Source organism: Drosophila erecta, unplaced genomic scaffold (genome assembly GCF_003286155.1).
Source record: "Drosophila erecta strain 14021-0224.00,06,07 unplaced genomic scaffold, DereRS2 tig00000975-arrow-arrow-pilon, whole genome shotgun sequence".
Classification (NCBI taxonomy): Eukaryota; Metazoa; Arthropoda; class Insecta; order Diptera; family Drosophilidae; genus Drosophila; species Drosophila erecta.
In genome coordinates this window covers 277,324-298,780 of record NW_020825285.1, presented here as the reverse complement: position 1 = coordinate 298,780, position 21,457 = coordinate 277,324, and the positions used below count along the sequence as shown (strand labels likewise).

Sequence of the window (21,457 nt, the reverse complement as noted above, 5' to 3'; positions counted from 1 at the left end):
CTCAAATTCAAATTTCGGTACTGAATTATTCGTCTTAAACTTTAATTTAATTGCTAAAAGACCATTTCTAAGAATGATAGAAAAATATATAGTTTTTCTACAACTGACGGAAAAAGTGAAAGAGCGTTCGATATTAATCGTACATTCTTAAAAACAAAAATTGTATTAATTTAAAATGTTTAATTCTGTGTAAAAACAGTTTATATAGAAAACCGATAGTTCTTCAAAATCTGCCCAGCACTATCGGCCGTCTTTCAATTTTTTGGCTGGCTATATAACAGAAAATTGGAAAATCGCTATATAGTGTCCTTGGGCCACATATCATCACGAAAACTGTGCCACAACCGCATTCTGTACATTCAATTCAAGGATCTAGTTCAGTGTCATTATGAATCGCAGGCCCTTATCACCTTTGTTCTTATAACCAAGGCATTTGCAAGGTTAATGACAACTGATATGCGTGTTCAGCACCCAACAAAAGTGCAGATTAGGATTTGGGTAGATATTGCAGCCGAAATCATATAGAAACGTATGACATTTAATCATATACCAATGTTGAAGTGTTCCATTACTATAACAAATTAGGATCTCCGCATTTCTCGCAGATGCTCTGCAAATTTTAATTCTAGAATCTGCGAGCTTTTGCCGCAGAGTGCAGTAGTGATATCTGTTTCACAAAAGCTGGAATAGTTGGATCAACCGAATGAGATCAAAAGAGGGGGAAGGGAAGGGATTTCGGAAGCCCTAAGAGCAAGTGATTTTGAATTAAGCTTGCAGAGTCCACTGACAAATGGACAAATGTATTCTGAACTTTGACCACGCAGACTTTAACGAGTAATAATTTATTCAAACGAGGTAAGTGGTGGCTTAAGGACAAAAGCAATACATGTCAATCAAGTAGTTTCTAATGCAATGCGAAACATTTCTATGGATATTAAGGCGGGTTATAGGGCCGTCGACTGCTAGCTTATATCCCGTATACCTAACGATTCCTTCGAACTGACCCTCGCCAGGAGTGGCTAACAGTCGAAGCCTAAACTCCGACTGATGCTCATCTGCGATGCGTCTCCACTTGTCGGCAGTCAAAACCTGATCCAGGTACAAAGTCTTGCAAGGCGGAGTATGTGAGCGGATCATCTTATTGACGTTTCGAATAATGAGGCGTGCGGCCCGCAGAACATAGCCATTTGAAGTTGGAACATTTGTAGGCTGCTGACACAGACAGTAAGCGGTGGGTATGGCGGCCAAGAAACAGTCTCTATGGTCCGGAATAGGCAAGAAAAGGCTTATTCCTCGCGGAATGTCTTTGCCCATTGCCCATAACTCTAGTCTGCGCTGCTGCAGTTGCTGATCCTCCAGGTAGGTCAGATGGGGAAAGTTCAGAAGAGTGGCGTGTAAATCGAAGGCGGTGACCAGGCGACGGTTGTTACTCTTCAAGTTGCTTAGGGCCTGCGGATATCGTTCTTCCAGCCACCTGGGGTAGCAAAGCATGGCCAGGGGCCGACTCTCCTCCACCTTGCCCTGCACGGTTTTGTAAAATCGCCCCTTATTTAGCCCGTGGTTGGAAACCACCAAGAGCATCGTGTGCTCAAGGATGCCATTCTGTGCTAAGGCTTTGAACATTTTCAGGAACGGTTGGTCCAGCTTCCGGGCGTAGTTAAACAGGTGATCGATGCCCTGGGTCCACCACAGGAACGTAAAGAACCTGTGCGCCTTATGATGGGGAAGCATTTTGAATAGGAACTCCCTAAGCACCATTGCGTAATTGTCCTCCTCGTTGCAGTGGGTGCCAAATAATCCGTCCGTTCTCGTTTTCAGCCACATCTCAAGAAGAGCAGGCCGGAGGTAAAAGTCCGTTGGTGGCTTGCGAAACCCCTTCCCAAACAGAGTCTTGTCTATGTTGTCCTCGCCCAGGCCCGTTTCATAGCCGGCCTTTTGGAAAACCTTCCAGATAAAAGGACAGCTGTCCAGGCTGCTGAGGTTCGACGAAAGGTCCTTCATTTCTTGCCCACTCAAGCCGCTAAGCAACGGCATCAGACTATCAAAGCTGTCATCACCCAGCCGATGGAACCCCTTAAGTTCCACGTGCGGAAGGGATAGCAGAAAGTTGGCTGTGCGAGCCATGCTTCTGTGGAAATGCATTTGGGAAATGGAATCTAGGCCCACGATCAACACAGACAAGCTGCCGACGTCGGAAGCCAACTTTCGAGGAGGAAGACCCCGGGTGTTGCGCAGCCATTCGTCAGTTGGATGAACGTAGAAATGAACGCCGTTGTAGATGCTCGTGGCGTTGATAAAGCACTCAGCCCTTATGATATCCGCATGTGGTTCGATTGTATTATTACCATCCGCGAGCAACGCGAATTCCCGACTATACAAGTGGCGATTGTCGAAATCGGTGTTTCGCTCCATTGCATAATACATGCACTTGAAACTTTCCAAAGTCTCGACTCCGTACCTCGCTCTAGCAAGCACTATATTCACTTTCGTCCTCAGGTAGTTGTGTTCGCAATTGCTGAAGGATGACAAGTTCAGATTGCTGGCGCAAAAGTCTCTACGAAGGCCGCCCCACAGGAACATCACGTCGTATTCATTTTGAGCCATAGTCAGCATACGACAGCCCCTGGTGTCCACAGAGTATTTCTCCACAAGATGCTGCTCCTCGAAGACTAGGTAGTCGACCACCACATCGTTATAGTAGTAAACGAAGGAGAAGATAATCAAGCTATACAAGAAGCAGCAACGTATACGGCAGGGGCACATTTCGCTTATTTCTATCGACAGGACATCAAACTATTGGATACTATATTAATCTGATGGACAAAGAAAAATAACACCAAAAGCACATTTATGTCGGAGTTGCCATAATTTTTTATGTGAAGCGAAATTTTGGGGGAATATTTTTCGAGCTAACAAAATTAAAAATCCTACGTGACCTAAGTGATTCTGTCCAAAACGTCATTAATTTTTAAAGTATATCTCTTCTTTTAGGGCGATATTAATTGGAGCTATAAAGAATATTCTTGATTACGATCACTAGCCGAGTCGATTGGACCATGCCCGTCTCTCAGTCAGTATCTGTATCTGGATCTGAAAGCTAGAAAGTTGACATTAGGCATGCAGATTCCAGAGACGCAAGTTTGAGTCACAATGAGGTTATGTCAGGCTTAGGGACAAAAGTAAATGTGTTGAAATTTCTTAATTTTATTATTTGTCTTTTATATTTCTATCAATATGCAAAATAAAAAAGATAGGCCACGCCTCTCTTGTTTTTTTCCTATTTTCTACCAGCTTGAGTAACGGGTATCTGATAGTCGGAACTGGACTATAGCGCTTTTTCTGGTTTAATCTACATTTAACGTATGTATTATATAGAAATATCATTTTGAGCAAACGCGAACTTATATTGCAATATATACATAGTTTCTAGGCCCATTTTTGTGAAATATTCCGTTGGCTTGAACAATAGAAACAATAAGTACAGCCATTAATAGAACCTAATACCTTCCTAAGGTTTTATGTCAGAGCTCCTTTTCGTAATTTTTCGCTTCAAGCTGAGCTCCATTTTAGTCACCCGTTCCTATTTCAAAAGAACAATAAACTTAAAAGTCCACTCGTGCAAAAAGCATTCCCATTCGCATTCTAAGTTACAGTCCACTCCAATCTTAGCTATAAGCAAAAAACATTGCTGGCGGATACCGGGGCAGTGGCGTTAATTTATCACTTAACCTTCTTTAACAGCCAAGTTTATAATTTCGATGGCGTCCAGGGCCGACCAAAGCGAGAATGACGATGAAGCTGGCAACTGCGGCACTTCAACGACGACTGCCCATCAGCGAAATTTCGGAGCTGGGTGGTTTTCTCCACTGATTCGGAATACAAAAAACACAACGGGGAGACGTGGAGAGAGGCACTGGGAGAAACAGGATTGCCTGGAGAGCAAAGAAGTTCTGGAGAACATTGAAAGTTTGTGGCCAAGGAATTAGGTATAGCAACCTAGAGAAATTTCATATTTCAGATTTAAAAAAAACACAAAAATTGCGAAAAGGCAGAATATTTAATATCTAATGTGTAAGGATGTAACCAAATAAACATAATATCAAGAGTATTATTTTGTGCCAATTTTTATTACCCCCAATCAAGTGAAGAGACCTAGACACTTACTTTTGTTTTTACTATCACAATAAAGTAATCATATATGTAGATGTATTTATGTCGACTGCAATGGATAATTTACTAGGATTTAATTCGCAGTGTAGTGGGACCAGCTCCAATAAAGTAAAATAACAAACGATTGTCGGGATATATATATTTTTACCATTGTACACTTAGCCGACTGCTTCACCCTGCTTCTGTTTTCCGACCTCTCAACCCGAGCCCGCTTTTCCCTCAGTGACGTCGTCGTATTTCTTTGGCTTACGCATCAGCTCAAAAACCCCACCCCCACCCCTCCAACGTCTCTGCAACACCGCTCCTGGTGTTGTCCTTTTTGTTGATGGTTTACGCTTTAGCCGGTCCTTTTTGGAAAATGAAAAGGCAAAGGGAATATTCATGAGCAGATTAGAATTATTTTTCGTGCTGTCATTTTCATTTTCCTCCAACTTTTTCCTTTTTCATTAGGTTTCATTAGGCTTTAAAATCTGGAAACAACGGGATACATGAATACTGTTGAACTCTATACCCAGAAATGTTAAAAATAAATATTACGATATATTTTAGCTATACATTTAAATATATAATACTATGGACAAAGTTACAAAGTGCACCAGTATTATAATGACCACGAAAATGAAATGAATTAAAATGAAATGAATTAAAAACATACGAGCATATACAATTTCTTCTATACTTCACCAAAGCAGACACTTAAGCCCCAACTTAAGTTTTATACCCATTACTCCAAGAGTAAAAGGGTTGTTGAAAGGACAAGGTTTCTTTTTCTTTCTTTTGACCACTCCTACTGTACCGTCCATGAGCCGCCCTAACCAGTCCCACAATTTTAAAAACACTTAATTGTTTTCATTTTAAGTTTTTGCCAATATCCACCGATATGCCAAACAAATTTCGAAATTTGTCGTCGCGCTGCTAGTAGCAAGAAACGGGTATCCGATAGTCGAGTTAAGTAACCAAATACAGCATGGTCGACAACATGTCGTTGCCTATGGAATATGAGTAATCAACAGATGTCACTTATTATACATATGTACATAAGAGAATACTGAACTTGTTATATTAACTATATTTGTTGCTTAAAATCATAAATAAAATAAATTGTCTTAAATTCCCTTACCATCCTTACTGAGCGCACCCTTTAAAAATGTTTAGATTCTTTTCCTTTTATCATTTATCTCGACAATTTCTATGGGTATACCAATCACATTTTGACCATGTCCACGAATCTCCAAGTAACCACTTTTGAACAAATTGCTGATTTTTATACCCGTTACTCGTAGAGTAAGAGGGTATACTAGATTAGTTGGAAAATATGTAACATATGTATTCTTGATCAGGATCACTAGCTGTATAACGCTTATCTGATAGTCGGGGAACTCGACTACAGCATTCCCTCTTGCCTTTTAAATTTTATGTTTGTTCTTGCCAATTTCTATCGTAATGACAAAAAATTTTGAAATTTTCAAATATGTCGTGTTTATCATGAACGTTGTTTTCTAATGCTCCCGATAAAGTGCCTATCAAGACACTTGCTTAAAACTTGTATGATATAAACACTCGGTCCCCGATGGAAGGCAGACATTGCTTCCTGGAGAGGGAAGCTTGCAATAACAACAGTAGCATTTAAAATATTTTCGCAATGTTATAAAAACGCGTAAAGGGATTTAATAAATAACTGTTACTGCTCCGCCCTCGCCTCCCGATCCCGCTACCCCCTTCCGCTGATGCTCATTTGCCTTTTCCCGCTGTTGTACCGTAATTCAAAATGTTGTTTTTTCGACGCTTTCCATGCAGACTTTTCCTTTTTCTTGTGCATCTGCGTGGGATATGTCTATCCCACTCACGCTCCAGCTCTCCTCTCCCTTTCTCGTTCTGGGTGGAATTATGTTTTATCCTGAATTATGGATTTTGTTTTGTTGTTTTCTGTCAAAATCATATTTTCTTCACCACCAACCACCCCCACACTCCCTTGCTAACCCAAGCCCGACTCATTTACATACAGAAAATTTCGCTGAGAGCAGACTGAGAGAAATTAGGTTGGGGGTCAGCAATATAGATACATACATATATAAATTGGTGTTATGCTAGGCACCAAGATATATGTATTTCGTGAAATTGACTTTCAATTATATGGCAGCTTAAATAATTAAACTTTTATTCGAAATTCGAGAAAACTATTTACAGTTTCTCAGTGTAATAATTTTGGGTTAGCTCAGACCTCAGTTCAGTCTCCATCTACAGGAACCTTCCCTCGCCATTAATGAGAATTTGTTTGTATCGACGTAAGTCGGTGGTCGAAGGGGGTTGAAGGGTGTCGGGGTGGTAGGTGGTGGTCGGCAGGGGATTCCTTTCCTGCTTCGGATTTCCGACGGCCCGACTGCTCAGCTTAGTTGTAAATTTACAACAACAAGCAGTTGGAGCGAAAAGTTTTGCAAATAATTTCTACTTAACGATTAGAATTATTTTCAGCCGGAAATTAGGAATTATGAAAAATTATCACACAGGACAAGAAGGACACTGTGTGGACCTAAAACAGTGGAATGAATCATGAATCTATGCTTTGTTATATACATCTACATATGTACATTCATAGGTCTTCTGATTAGCACGCTTTTGTGTTCTCTGTTCCATGCAACGAATCTAGTGTATGTACCACTTTATTTCAAAGGAGATGTTTTTGATATCAGAAGTTATTGAAGAGATAATTAATACCCATTGTTTTTATGTACATCTCAATACTATAACTAAAAATAGTTCAAATACACTATGTGTCACCAATCATACTTTTTAAAATATAAATATAAACATGACTTTATAAAACTATGTGGTATATATTAAATGTTGGTGAATTTGAAGAGCTATATAGTTGCACATTTAAATCAAGAGATAAGGATTTACTCGATCAGATTCCAGTAACCTGTTACGATAGAGGAAGTGCAAAGGAGAGATTAAAAAAATGTCTGGGCAAATCAATAAAAATTGGCAGTGATAAAATCAAAACGTGGTTTAAAAGTGTAGTCGTGAAAGTTTTAGGCGTTAGGGTGAACGTACAAAAAAAAAATTGCACCATTCTTACTTTCAGCTTTCTGGTTTTTACTGTTTGCCAGGCTGACAAAAACTTTGATCCTTACGTGTCCCCAGGTATCCTTCACACAACGTAATTGGCGAAATCCGAATTGTCTTCTGCAGGATTCCGAAGATTTCGACGATCTCTTCCAGCCAGATCGCGACATTCATACCGACACGGTATGATAATCCTTATCAAGAATATATACATATATACTTAATGGGACCAAATACACTAGAATTATTCCAGTGTCTTTGATAGGACCTTCTTTCTGCTACATTCTTTGCAACGCACCTTTTCCTCTACGAATGACGGGTAGTATTAAAAAATGAGTCTTACATTACAAAGAAAACACATACCATATTTGAAAAGGACATAAAACAGGATAAAAAATGTTATATTCGTCAATTACTTGCCGTTCAATAGAACAAAATCATTAAGTATATTTCAAATGCAATATTTTACTTTTATCCTTGCAAAGGAAATTCGAAAATTTCGAAATTTGTTTTTTATTAACATAACTGGGAATATGAAAATTCAAACATTGTGCTATCAATTTAATACCAATATGTGAAGACGAGTTGTTACCCGCTAAATACTAGTATTTATGTTATTACTATGGCCCAGAACTTAACAGTATTTTGTTAAGCTTTATAAAATAGTTAAAACTGAACAAAATAGGCAGGTTTCCGGACAATAGAAGTTAGACATTTTTCCGGCAAGATAAAACAGAAATAAAATCAGATTCGTCCTGCAAAAGAGATCAGTCCACGTACCAAAAAAAGAGTTTGCAAGGGCGACTAGTTATGATATCATTTCTATTGTATGTTAAATGTGCGATCGTCACTAGCTCTTAATCTCTTTAATGAGATATATAATTTTAGCCGCCAAAACGTGTCCTCCCTATTCAAAGAAAGCTACATTTATGGAACCGGGCAGATCCAGCTTAAGCAACAGCTTCAAGTTGCACAATTCGATTGCGGGCTTGGAGACATAAACAAAATATCAGGTGAGCCTTTGCGGGTGACAAATATAATGAGCAGCTCATTAACGTACTGAATAAGGATTACGGATTTGATTGAAGGTCCTTTGGGCACGAGTACGCCCACAGATGCAGTCAGGTTAAATAAACTGTCAAGTTACACACACCACCACAGGCTGGATACATTCATACATATGCGTATATTTATATGTATGTACATGTACATGTATATATCTCGCCCCTATTTGCAGTGCGCAACGACAACAACAGAGCGGGAATATTCAGCGAAAAGCGTCATTATGTGTACACACAACGTAAAACCACTCCACCTACAAAAAGTCCTCGTCCCAGAACATCCGTATCCGAAAGCCAACAACGGCAACGAACCGACGGCGCAAACAAGGAGAAAATGTGTACATAAAACAATCTCGTTATGTCGGCATTATCCTGAAGAATTCTGGTTCGTCCTCGTCACTTGCAGCGCCATAAATCACTCACACGCTTGGCCCATTTCCCCCTGTCGCTCTGTCCCTTTCACCCGCAGCGTCTGTCTTTTTCTGGCTCGCTCTGTCTATCACATTGTTGTTTGGATTGTGTCGCAGTGTGTTTGTGTGCGTTTGTATGTGCGAGGCGCGTGCCTCGCTATGATGTCGTCCTGCTCACACATAGACGTAGTGCAGTGACTTCGTTTTAGGGGAATCTTTCTATGGACTCTTTCCGGCGATTAAAAACTTAAATACACTACAAATAAAGTCAGATAGAGTTTGCATGGATTAAACGATGATATGATTAGCGCTCAAAAGCGAAGAGCACTGCTGAGCTGATACAGTTACCTATTAAAGTTTTAAGGAAAACTTAAGGGTATTCACTAGCCCAACTGTGTTTTCCAGCTATTTACATACGAATTTTTGTTGTTCAGCATTTTCTCCCTTGGTTTGCCAGTAATTCACCCCGCGGTGACATTTTGGTGTGACAGACAAGACGTGTCCTTCGTCCTTTTTGTATTTTTCTCTGTCGGGTGTCTGTGTATGTGGTAAGTTTATCGTTTTAAATGTTGATACAAGCCGGGTCGTGGTCCGCTGCCTGTCCTTATCCCAGCCCGCATGGGGATAATAGGATGTTGAGTAAATATTTAAAAACTCCCCTCGCCCACTCGGTTCCAACGGCGCATACCCCTCGGGCAATTGAGGAATCGTAGGCGACCTCCAAGGTTTGGGACAGAAACTTTGCCGGCTGTGTCCGCTCTTTTGCAATGGGTAAAAAAGTTTAGGGGGTGTGAAACAAAACGAGCCGACGGTGGCGCTCTCTAATCCAGTTTTTGGCCCCGACTCTTCGGCCAGGACACTTTCTGGCATAAATCATTTGCATTCAAAATGAGACCAATGAGGAAAGCCTGCAAATGAGCGTCGAAGATGAATGCCGCAGAAGCCACAACATCACTACCAAGGGGCCGGAAAAATCCTTTCAATTTTCGCACACATTCAATTTTATTAATTAAAACAATTTTTTCTCCCTTTCTCTTAGCGTATTCTTCTGTTTGGGATTGGAGGAGCTTGGGCAATTAATTCCAAACATTCCGGACGCTTTTTCTTTGTTAAGTTTCGGCATTTTTTGTGCTGCTGTTTGCTTTGGGCGCAAATTATACTTCGCATGCCTTGCGCGAAATAAAATATCACAAACAGTAGCAGCCCCCATAAATAATTGGAATTTATGCCAGTTCCACACAAACGCACCCAAACAGTCTCATAGACCTCAAAACACACAAGGCAGAAACCAACTTTTCCTCCGAAATTACCATTCAATCATTCTGTAATTGCCAGCTTCAGAAAGGAAGGTTGTTGAAACCTTACTTCATTTATTTGGGCCAGTTCCTAATTTCTCCCATCTGTTCTAATAAGCCTTTCATTCCATTTCATTTTGCATTTAAATTGGATCCTTTTTCATTACGGTTATTTCAGAAGTGGCCCCATTGAGATTCAAGTTAATTGATTTGTATGCCTGTTACTCGTTGGTTTAAAGATAATACTAGATTCCTTGAGACGTATGTATGTAACAGGTCATCGGAGGCGTTTAATGTATATATTATTGACCCGCGAGATCTCGGGACCTATAAAAGCTAAAAGTTAAGACTAAGCATGCAGATTCTAGTAACGCCCACGCTGTGCATGTTTTTTATTATTATCTATGCCATTTTTATTATTTCACAGTTTTTTTTTCGACTCCCTATAGTTGCGTAACAGGTATCCGAAAGTTGAGGTACTCGACTATTGTATCTTATTTCATGTAGAGATATGCTTCGTATTTTGTTGGGTTTTATTTGGATAATTTTTTGGCTAGGCAACAATCGTCCGATTGTCCGAAAATGTAGCTCTCAGTTTGTGAGCGTAAGAACTGGAGTAGCATCACTAGTAATCGTAAAAAATCAAAGTATTAAAATGTATAAAGCCACATTTATATAAATCGCTGACATTTTCTGTAATGTCCTCTCCGGTGGGCGCCAAATCTCATTTGGACAATTTTGCAGTTTTAATCAGCTATCAGCTATCTTTATATTTAACGGGGGTTGACCTGAAAGACCCCATCCAGACACTTTCGCTTTGTTTTTGTACACCTCCTCTGCTACTGTCTGTCATAAATCTATCAAGTTTAATGGCCGCCTCAGCGCTGCACATAATTTTATGTATTTTATGCTGCAAATTGTTAGCCAGCGCGCACACAAACACAAATCAGGAGGAACAACCCTCGGAGCGCCAAGAAAATCCACCCAGCCGCCCACCGGACGGAGCCACCCCCAGAGGAAAGGCGAAGACGAGAACACGAATTTCCACGCACATCTCGGAAGACTCACAAATTTCATAAAGTGGCAATTCAATCAATCAATTCTGACAGGGGGTGGCCATTGGGGTGGACTGCACCCAGTCTCGGCCACCTTAACCGTTATGCTCACGTACACAATCACACAACTCAAACTGATTTTGCTACGGTTTGCGGAAGTTGAAGGGGGGTGAAAGCGAAAAAAGAAAGAAAGAGGAGGAAAAAACAAAAGCGGGGAAGTATGCTTAAAATTGCTGTTGTCTTGTTTTAAGCAGCCTCGCTTCTTCCAGGGGCAGTCCTTTGCCTGGAAGGCAACAGACTTGTCAGTCACTCCGCAAGACCAAGTCACACCCAAGACCCCTGGTAGTTTAAATATAATTTTAATTGTATACCGAGGGGCGCCCTCATCCACCCGTATAAAAACACCACCCGTTTTGTAGGCATTTGCAGGATTCTTCTTATTCGTAGCTTTCCTGCTGTCCTAAATTATTTGTGTTTGTGATTCGCTTCTCTTTCGTTGTCCGCATTTCGCCCTTGCTATTGTCAATGACTTGGGCATGCGATACATTTTCAAAATAGAAAAGAGCTGAAGGACATGGCTGACAGAATCGTTGAAACAGATATGTCCTTTTAAAAAGTACATAGAAGATAACCTCTTGGATAACAACTAGATAGAATGCTATTTACAAAGTATATAAAAAATATCACAACCTGTTTCAAAAGTGTGGCCGTGACTGTTTTGTGCAGTTTGTGGGCGTGGCAACATTTAAAAACAAATTTGCGTTTATGTCTCTGGAAGCGGCTTGATTAATCTCTCATTCTAGCTTTTGTAGTTCCTGAGATCGAGGCATTCATACGGACAAACGGACGGACAGACGGACATGGCCAGATCGACGCGGCTATTGATCCTGATCAAGAATATATACTTTATATGGCCGGAAACGCTTCCTTCTCCTGTTGCATACTTTTCAAGAATACCCCTTTACTCTAAGAGTAACTCCACTGCTTAATAAAGCAAGCTTTCAATATTAATTGTTTACTAATTTTGTAAAATTTTCTTAACTAAGCCACAGGGGCTAATTCGAAAAGCAGATGTAGTAGCTTTTTGATCAGATGCCATTTCTGAAGTAATATATTTCTGAAATAACTAATATTTTTGGGTAAAAATCGAAAAAGAAATTGAAAGAAAACAGGGATTCATGGTTACTAGAAGCACCTTGAGAGCTTTTACGATCTTCACCGGAAGTCACATTTATTTGTAATAGGCGCCGAAAACAAAAACAACCCCACTAAATGACACAATTATTGCACTAGAATTAGCTATATGGACCGCGGTCGATGGTCTTCCCCCGAGTCATGCCATCTGATCCGGTCTAATCGAATCAAGGTCCACCATTTTAAATAAACAACCCCAGCCATTGCTGTTCCGTGAGTTTTCATGTATCTTTCAGATGCTTCCAGAACACCGTGAGGAACGTATCTGTGAGGAACGATGACCAGTGAGCGTGCCAATCTGACAGGGAATTGATTGACATTCGAATGGAGCTCGGGGAGTAAGTGAGACAGGCAATAGCCATTTGTTCTCTGTCGAGAACCGGCCTTGCGCCGAAGTTCGATAGAACTTGTGCTCCTCCCAAAAATAAGTCAGTGAAAAATTTTACAATTCAGAATTTTTTTGCGTTTTTAAAACTGTACGGCAGTGTCACTGCACACGGCAGCCTAAAAATTGAAAATTATTTGAATTAGCAATCTGAAATTATTAAAATTATTTTTAAGTTTTTCTTTAGAACTCCTCAGATGGTAATCGGTTCACAGGGTACCTTCCCTTCCCATTTTTATGTTCTTGGGACCATATTGTTTTCCATCCGGTCTTCTTTTCCTTTCTTTTTCTTACTACTTCAGTTAAAGAGTATACTAGATTCGTTAAAAAGTATGTAACAGATGTCAGGAAATTTTTTCCGCTTAAATATTTATTTAAAAAATATTTAAGGGAGGTGATAATCTTAAGCAGAGGTCATATTTTCCGTGCCTCTATATTCCTTGTTGCATAAAAGTTTAATTTAATTTTCGATTTAATTTATTAAAAATCTTTTTAAAAATGGAAACATAATCAATTTTAAAAGGTTTATTGATAGCTATTTAAATTTGTATCTGTCGTGTCTTCGTTGACCCATCAAATTCGAAGTCACTCATCCATCTTTCGAAATCACTCAAACATGCGAGAGCGAAAACCGGTCTGCGCTCTTGTGCTCATGAAACAACAACTGCTCTCTACTCTTTCGAATTTGTCGAGTTTTCGAATTTTCTGTGGACAGAGGCGTTCGGATGGGAGTTTTGATATAAGAAAATTATTACATACATATTTTAGAAAGTTTAATAAATGTTATAAGTTCTCGTAGGTTTAATATTAACTGCTTATAGAACACTTCAAATTATAATGCAACACGAAAATGTTTTGACACCCTCTTGACTCTCTCGAGTTGTACGCCCCTGACTTTGGAAACAAGCAAAACAGCTGATTTTTGTCGGCATGCAAGCAGACCATGAATTAACTAAAATGAAATGCCCAAATGCAACGAAATCAATTTACAAAATAATAATTAGTGTTTAATTAAATAATTCAATAGTATTTAGTACCCTAGTTCAAGTCCGAAATACGAATACAAGTTTATTTTTGTAATTTCGAGTTATATTTCTAACCTGTGGATCGGGATTAAAATTGCAAGGTTGGCTTGAAGAAAACAGTCTTTTCTCGGAAGGGTAAAGCTTATTCACTTGTGTTGACATGTATTCTTATTTCAATTCGTTAAAACAAACAGCACAAACAAATAATAAAACTTAATTCACAGCGCACTTTTCACCAGCAAGCGTACGACGCACACGACGCGATGTTTCTCCCACAAAAGTTCGAAATTCGAACTCGTTTGTGCAATTGAGAGAGTTATGTTCGAATATTTGAGTGGTTTCTAAGTTCGAACCAGACCAGATTTAGTTTGAGATTATAAACTTTAGTTTTTTTCTTCAATTTAATGACCTTTTTCATATATGCATTTATGTATATACAAACAATAAAGGTCTATTAGCAAGGCTCAAGTAGACGCCTATTTCCTATTTAAAAAGTATTTAGACAACATATTTTTTTTTGCGCGGCTTAAATAGTTTATTTTTTAAATTCTTTAATATCGCATTAAAAATTTCCAGTTTTCGTTGTTACTTTACACTCGCGTTCCAATGAAAAAAAAAAATACAAAAAACAATCAAATAGAAAATGGCTTGCAAGAAATACAAAAAATAATCATAGTTTTGTTTGCTATACCAGAGTAAACAGGTATACTAGCTTCGCTAATAAAAAGAAATTTACGGAAATATTATACTTTATAGGGATCAGAATCGCTTCCTTCTACTTCTTGAATAGTTTTCAATGAATCAACCCAACCCTTTTACCCAACGAGAAACTAGCTAATAATAAAACGGGTATAAAAATACAGTATTGTAATAATTAAATATATGTATTTTGTATTTTACCTAAACCAAACCTTAGCTGAATATCAAATATTTGATTTTACGAAAGCTCGATAATTAAATCATATGAATGAAACAATTTTAATCTAATCTAATCTAATTTTAAACATAAGAATCTGTTTCTTATTTCTCACACCGTGTCCCAAAAATGTACATACATATATTTATATTATTGTTAACAAAAGTCTGTAATGCGATCACATGGCAACAAGCTAAGGATACAATTTCAAAAATATTCTTTATTATTAGCGTTCAGTTGTGTGGATGGAAATCGGGGTCATGCGTAAGGCAGATCCATTTATTTTGCACATCGAAATCAAAACAATTTTTCCATGTCATTGGAATCGTTCTTATTTCTGATATTCTGTGAATCTTCGTATGCGAAGTTGTGGGAAGGGGCAGAGACGGGCACTAGGGGAGAACTAATTGCGTGTTCAGCGCAAAAATCTTTTCGATTTATCGCCTCAGGTTGATTTTATGCTTCACATAGACACCCCAAAGCCGCTGTACATCCACATATTGATGCAGCTTACAAAGAACCGAAAGAAGAGGTGGGGACGGAGCGAATACCCGCTGATTTATGCGCTTCAATCCCACATTTTTGTTTCCTTGGCTGCCATTTACCTAAAATATTTCATATCCGAACTGCATAGCCGTCTCGAGTCTTCGCTCCTTCGCCTTCGTTTTGCTGCCAGGCAGAAGACTAGAGCGGGACGCACTGATGGCACAGAGCGGGAGCGAGAGGGTACGCAATGGACAGCCGCTTCCCCGTAATTATGCGATTTGTTATTCGAGATTTGAGGCGATTGTGACTGGGCACCATGTGGGCGAGGAGGCTGAAGAAGGAGCAGTTCCACTGAGAGATGATTTAAAATGCGATTTCAATTCTGGCATTTCTGATTCGCCCTGTGTCTGTGGTGCAATTTGAGGCCCTCCCATCCCATCTCCCCAATCCACCGCGCGACCGCTGGAAACCGCAAGCTGATTCCGTCCCGCCGAGATCTGAGCATCCCAAATGATGATGCTGCGGCCATTGCATGTGCGATGGGCAGTCGAAGTCGGACGGGCAGACGGACAGACGGACAGACGGACAGACGGACAGACGGACTCCGGACCAACGGACAACATTCATTCGCTGACTGACTGACGTACTTGGGGACTGACTGATATGGGTGGAACCAAAAGGCTTACAGAGCGGCGCACTCTTCTTGCTGGACGCTCTGCAGCTGCCAATATAGCCAACGAAAAATGTTGGTTATATATTACAGTTGCTCATTAATTTACTCACATTCCGGAACTAACGTGGAATAGAAGTCATCGTTTGAATATATACTAGATTCGTTGAAAGTATGCAATACCCAATAAAGTATACCACCTGCTAACTAACGAGTATCTAATAGTTGAGGAACTCGACTTTAGCGTCGGGTATAATAGATTCGTTGAAAAGTATGTAACAGGCAGAAGGAAGCGTCTCCGATCACATACAGTATATATATTCTTGATCAGGATCAATAGCCGAGTCGATCTGGCCATGTCCGTCTGTCCGTCCGTTTGTCCGTATGAACGCCTCGATCTCAGGAACTACAAAAGCTAGAATGTAGAGATTAAGCATGCAGCTCCAAGGGACATAGACGCAGTTTGTTAAATGATGTTGCCACACCCACTCTTACGCCCACAAGCCGCACAAAACTGCTAGGCCCAAATTTTTAAAAAATGTTTGGATATTTTGTTCTTTTTTTATTAGTTTGTAAATTTTTTGTTTCTTGTAAATTTGCCGAAAAACTTTTTGCGACGCCCACTCTAAAAATTATTAAGTTTTTTTTTATTTTATTATTTTTTCCCCATATTTCACTCCCAATTTTCTACCGATATTCCAGAAAATTTTGAAATTTCTCGTTAGCACTTCCACTAGCTGAGTAACGGGTATCTGATAGTCGGGGAACTCGACTTGTTTTATTTTGAATTCAAATCTGCTAAATAAACACAATGTGTAAGGATCCCTTTCAGGCATATGAAAGTACCCCACAACTATTTAAAGAGAATATAAAAAAGTTTAAAATTAAAAATCAAGCACCAGGATTTTTGCTTGAGTGCTGGACCTTGTATACGATCTACCGCTGAGTATTGGCCGGGCTTGATTGCATGGCCTTCGTCTTCGTCTTGGTTTTGGGCTTAGCCTTCATAGCCATCGCCGTCCATCGGCATCGTCCATCTTGGCCGGAGCATTGTCAGTTGGTTTCGGTTTCGGTCTGGCTTTGGCTTTTGGATAGGGGCTGGCTTTCCGAGATTCGTTAGGTCTGGGAGCAGGGACTTGAGGGCATAAATCACTCTCTTGGCTGGACGATCGCGGATCGAGCGTTGAAGGGGAATGGTAAAGGTCCCCACTTCCTTCAGATGCTTATTCTCCCGAGTCGGATGGGCTCACTCCGTTGATTAATAATTAATTTGTGTTGCCTGTTGCCAGTGATTGCCTGCGGTTGCGTTGTCTCTCGCTCAGCTCACCTGACGACCTGACTCCTTTATAATGAACAGTTTGCGTTCCAGTATGAGTGTGTACCAGTGTGTGCGACTGTAGCAGGACATTCGTCGTACATCATCCCATCCCAAAAAGCGCGCCCAGTGCTCGACGTTCGATGCCTGAACTGATTGCTTTAGCTCACTGGCTTCTCCTCCAGCGCATAAATTCGCTGACTCCAAGCTCCAAGCTGGTTCAACGGAAATACAAAAGGAAAGAACACTCAGACGGCAGCGGCATAAATTAAGCGAATGGTGTTTATACACTCGACAATAAATCAATTAGCAAATTTGTTATTATTATGTTCATAAATTATTATTTTCATATCCACTAAAATCCACGATTAAAATATTTTGAAACGCTCAAACGGCACCAGAGGATTACTATTCAGCGATCGCATCTCTGATCTTCATGGTTCATGCCCCTAAAAAGAAGAGAATTGGTGGGCGTGGACCGGCTGGTTGGATTTTATTGCATGCGAGTTGCAAATCGCGGATTTACTTGGCAGCGAGTCCTGATAATTTTCAATGCGTGCATTTTAATGGAATAATGGTGGATTCGCCTTATCGACATGACCAGTGGGAAGCTTTCCCTTTTCATTTCCAATATAATAAATTACTTTTAAAATATGAAGTACTTAGATATATTCATTACGCTTGGTAATATTTTCTTCGATTTCTGTTGTGTGGCCTACTCGTTTTCTGATTATCAATCAATCAATTGGGCGTGCTCCATCTGCTGCTGCCCATATGATTCAATCCACTTTCGGCCATCGCATGCGTCGCTTAAGTTCAGACAGGTGACGCCCACAACTTCTGTGCTTATGCGCCATTATTAACACGTCATAACTTAGCACCAGTCGCAGCCATAAAGGTGCTCGAGGGAGGAAGCCATCGGGTCACTTAGTCTTCGCTCCAACAGTTGCCATCAATCAACGCCGAAAGTCCGTCCAAAGGATAAGCAAATGACGGGATGCAAGTGGGTCCTCCAAGGGACGAACGGTGCGAGGCAGGATGGGAGGGGCAGCCCCACCGCACCACAAATACCGCTTATTTATGCACAACGCGCGGCAAGGGCGAAGCCGCAAAGTGATTTTAAATGGGGCCCATACACCAAAACACCGAATCACCGAAGCTCCGAAACCCTGAAACCCTGAAACCCTGAATCCGGAGTCCCGGCCGTCAAAGTTCTGTTGATGTAGTCGGTCTGGGATGCTGTTCATGGGAGCTCGGCAGACTCGGTGACTCCCGTTGCCGAGCCATTTAAGCACGTTGTCTAAAAAGAAACCAAAAGCAGCCAAATTGTTAGCTTTTTCATGCGATTTGGAGAAGATTGTTAATTGAGAAGAGCGGCCAAGTAAAACAAAAGAGAATTATTTATAAATTTATGGCTACGATGGACACAGATTAGTTTTACCTTCGAGTCATGTGTGTATAAATATACAGCTTATCTGCGCGCAATTGCGAAATACTTAAAATAAAAGTAACACTGCATCGATTTACGAAGTAATCTTTTTAATAGGATAAGAATAAAGCTCCAGAGTTCCACACAAATCAAGGACATTTAGTGCATTTAAATGTGCTTGCAGCTGAGTATATGGAGCATGCCAAACTCCCTTTAATACTTAATTTGCTTGGTCTGCATTTGAACATCCTCAAAGAATGTCCCTGGGAAGCGTATTTCCTAATAAGATGCTTTCCAACTTTGTGCACTATGTGTGCAATTTTCTCAGCTGCAACAGCAAAGGAAGAGAAATTATGAAATCATAACGTTACAAAGAACTTTTGTCTGGTAAAAGTAAACAAGGTCTGTTTTGTCTTTCGCTAGCAGGATTCAATTCAAATTCAATTTAAACGCAGCCGGCAATTCCCCACTTTACAAGGATCCGAGCCCATTGTTCATACTCCTTCTTCCCGGACATTCGACCAATCGAATTCAATTCGCAAAAACTGCAACTATGCTGCGTAGCAGGATGAAATTATGGCCAGATCCTTTTGCAGTTGTTCCAATATCTCCGCTCGGCGATTGTCCTCTTCTGCTGCCGCCTGCCGCCTGCCTCCTTCGCACTCCACTGCACTGGACCATAAAGCGCTGAAAATGCTCCATGGAGTAAATCTAATTTTGCTAGACAAGTGACTGTCATTGATTGTCGATATTTGAGAGCCCGGCAACGCAGCCGCCATGATGACCAGAGGAGTGTCCTGGCCTAATCCATGTGTGTGGTTTGGCTCACAGGATTTTTCCCATCGTCAATCGTGTTGCGCGCCGACCAGCTGGTGACTTTGCGGAGACCACAGCAAATGAAGCACGGTGGATCAGGAGTTGCGAAAAACTTTCCATTGAGTATTTTATGAGCTTCCAAGGTGCGCATCAAGTCCTTTTCAGTAGAGGACCATATCATTTTATTCTTATTTTTTATCTTATTAAATTTCAGCCCTATTTATTCCAATCCCTCTCGACAAGTTCTCGAATAAGTTCCTAACACCCACTGTACCAAACCAATCCGACTTTCCCGATTAGTCGTCCTGGTTTAAAACGCATCATTTCATACCCGATTGGACAACAGCGGCGTTGGTCAACCCAACAGCTAAGCCACCCAACTCAGACCAATCCAATTCCGCATCCGATCCGATTCGCACTGCCGGCCAGGAGGACACCTTGCACACTGTGGGCGGCATGTGTTCGGTCGTGCGAGTGCGCCAAAGTGCGTCTATGTTTTTAGAAAATAAAATTGCATTTTCATGAACCTTTTGGGCTTGGAATTTATCTGGCGCACAGATTTCACAACGGCAACCAAATGGGCAGGGCACGCACGATGCATAAAGCGCATAAATAGCTGCACCCGGTACGGCCTGCCAGCCCCCCAGCCCCCCCTCCCCTCCAGTCACACCACTAAAGTCCGCCCGAAATCCTACGCCCTACCCCCCTGAAGGATGGGCCCGGACATGCGTCCGTATTTACGAGTCGACTGCGGCGGCATCAGCTGCACCAAAAACTCGATTGCCCGGTCAGAGGACTGAGCCTAGTCCTGTGTCCAGGGGGCCGGGCGCTCCAGAAGGGGAGTCCGTGGCCGTTAGCCTCCCATTTGGCGTCACAAAATAATTACCAGAGCCGGGGTGATTGAGTTGGTAAAACGTTGCACTCGATTTTGATTTTTTGGGCAAGGGTTGGGGGAAGCGGGGAGAATTTATGCGGATGCCATTGGGAGCTCCAAAGTCTCTGTAGTCGGCTTTTAAGCTAATTTCGGCAGCATCCTTTGGGCGCGGACCGAAAAACCAGACCGAAACACATTTGAGTGAGTGAGCAAGATTTAGTGGCATGCATAAATGCCAAAAGCAAAACGCTCCTCTACCAAGCCACCAATGACACACGCCCTTTGCGGCCATGAGTGGTATCTGTGTGCTTGGACTTTTTGGGAGCCACATGCAAACAGACCATTTACTGCGGAACAATTCTGGCTTCTGAGCAAGTGCAGCAGGGAACCTCATGATTTTCCCATAAATGCCACAGCAACTAAGATACGACGAGCACAAGAGAAGACGAACGAAGTGTAGCGCATTTTGGTAAAGGAACAAATAGATATAACTATGGTAGTGATTACGTAATTTATAATTATGTATGACGACCAAGCCAACAGGCTTGATTTTGGTTGGCTTTTTTTTTACCCTTGCGTTGTGTTTTTATACCCGATACTCGTGGAGTAAAAGGGTATACTATATTCGTTGAAAAGTATGTAACACGCAGAAGGAAACGTTTCCGACCATATGAAGTATATTTATTCTTCATCAGGATCAATAGCCGAGTCGATCTGGCCATGTCCGTCTGTCCGTCCGTCTGTCCGTATGAACGCCTCGATCTCAGGAATTTTACAAAAGCTAGAATGTAGAGATTAAGCACGCAGCTTCCAGATACATAGACGCAGCGCAAGTTGCCACGCCCACTCCAACGTCCACAAAACTGTCCCGCCCACACTTTTGAAAAATGTGATATTTTTTAATTTTTAAGTATATGTATATAGTAAATTTTTATAGATTTGCCAAAAAGTTTTTTGCCACGCCCTCAAACCGCCCAAAACTGTCACGACCAATTTTTTTAAAAATGTGATATTTTCCACTTTCTTATATATCTGGTAAATTTCTAGAGAATTTCCTAAACTTTTTGCCAGAGTGGGCGTGACAACATTTGGACAAACTTGCGCTGCGTCTCAACTTGCATGCTTACTCTCAACATTCTAGCTTTTGTAGTTGCTGAGACCGAGGACTTCATACGGACAGACGGACGGACGGACATACGGACATGGCCAGATCGACTCGGCTATTGATCCTGATCAAGAAACGTTTCCTTCTACCTGTTACATACTTTTCAACGAATCTAGTATACCCTA

The 21,457-nt window shown here is 41.0% G+C and overlaps 2 protein-coding genes across 2 annotated transcripts in view; both read right to left on the bottom strand.

The window, feature by feature from the left end:
- Window positions 1-13,958, bottom strand: part of LOC6548874 (zinc finger protein 43) — a 34,794-nt gene extending 20,836 nt beyond the window's left edge. The window contains exon 1 of the mRNA XM_026983656.1: window positions 13,737-13,958. Coding sequence (XP_026839457.1) covers window positions 13,737-13,823 — 87 coding nt within the window. The 5' untranslated portion in view covers window positions 13,824-13,958. The remainder of the gene's footprint in view (window positions 1-13,736) is intronic.
- On the bottom strand, window positions 847-2,922 carry LOC6548873. Its single transcript, XM_001973933.3, has one exon. It carries the CDS (start codon window positions 2,761-2,763, stop codon window positions 868-870), a length of 1,896 nt encoding a protein of 631 aa, XP_001973969.1. The 5' UTR covers window positions 2,764-2,922; the 3' UTR covers window positions 847-867.
- Window positions 13,959-21,457: the final 7,499 nt, after the last annotated feature.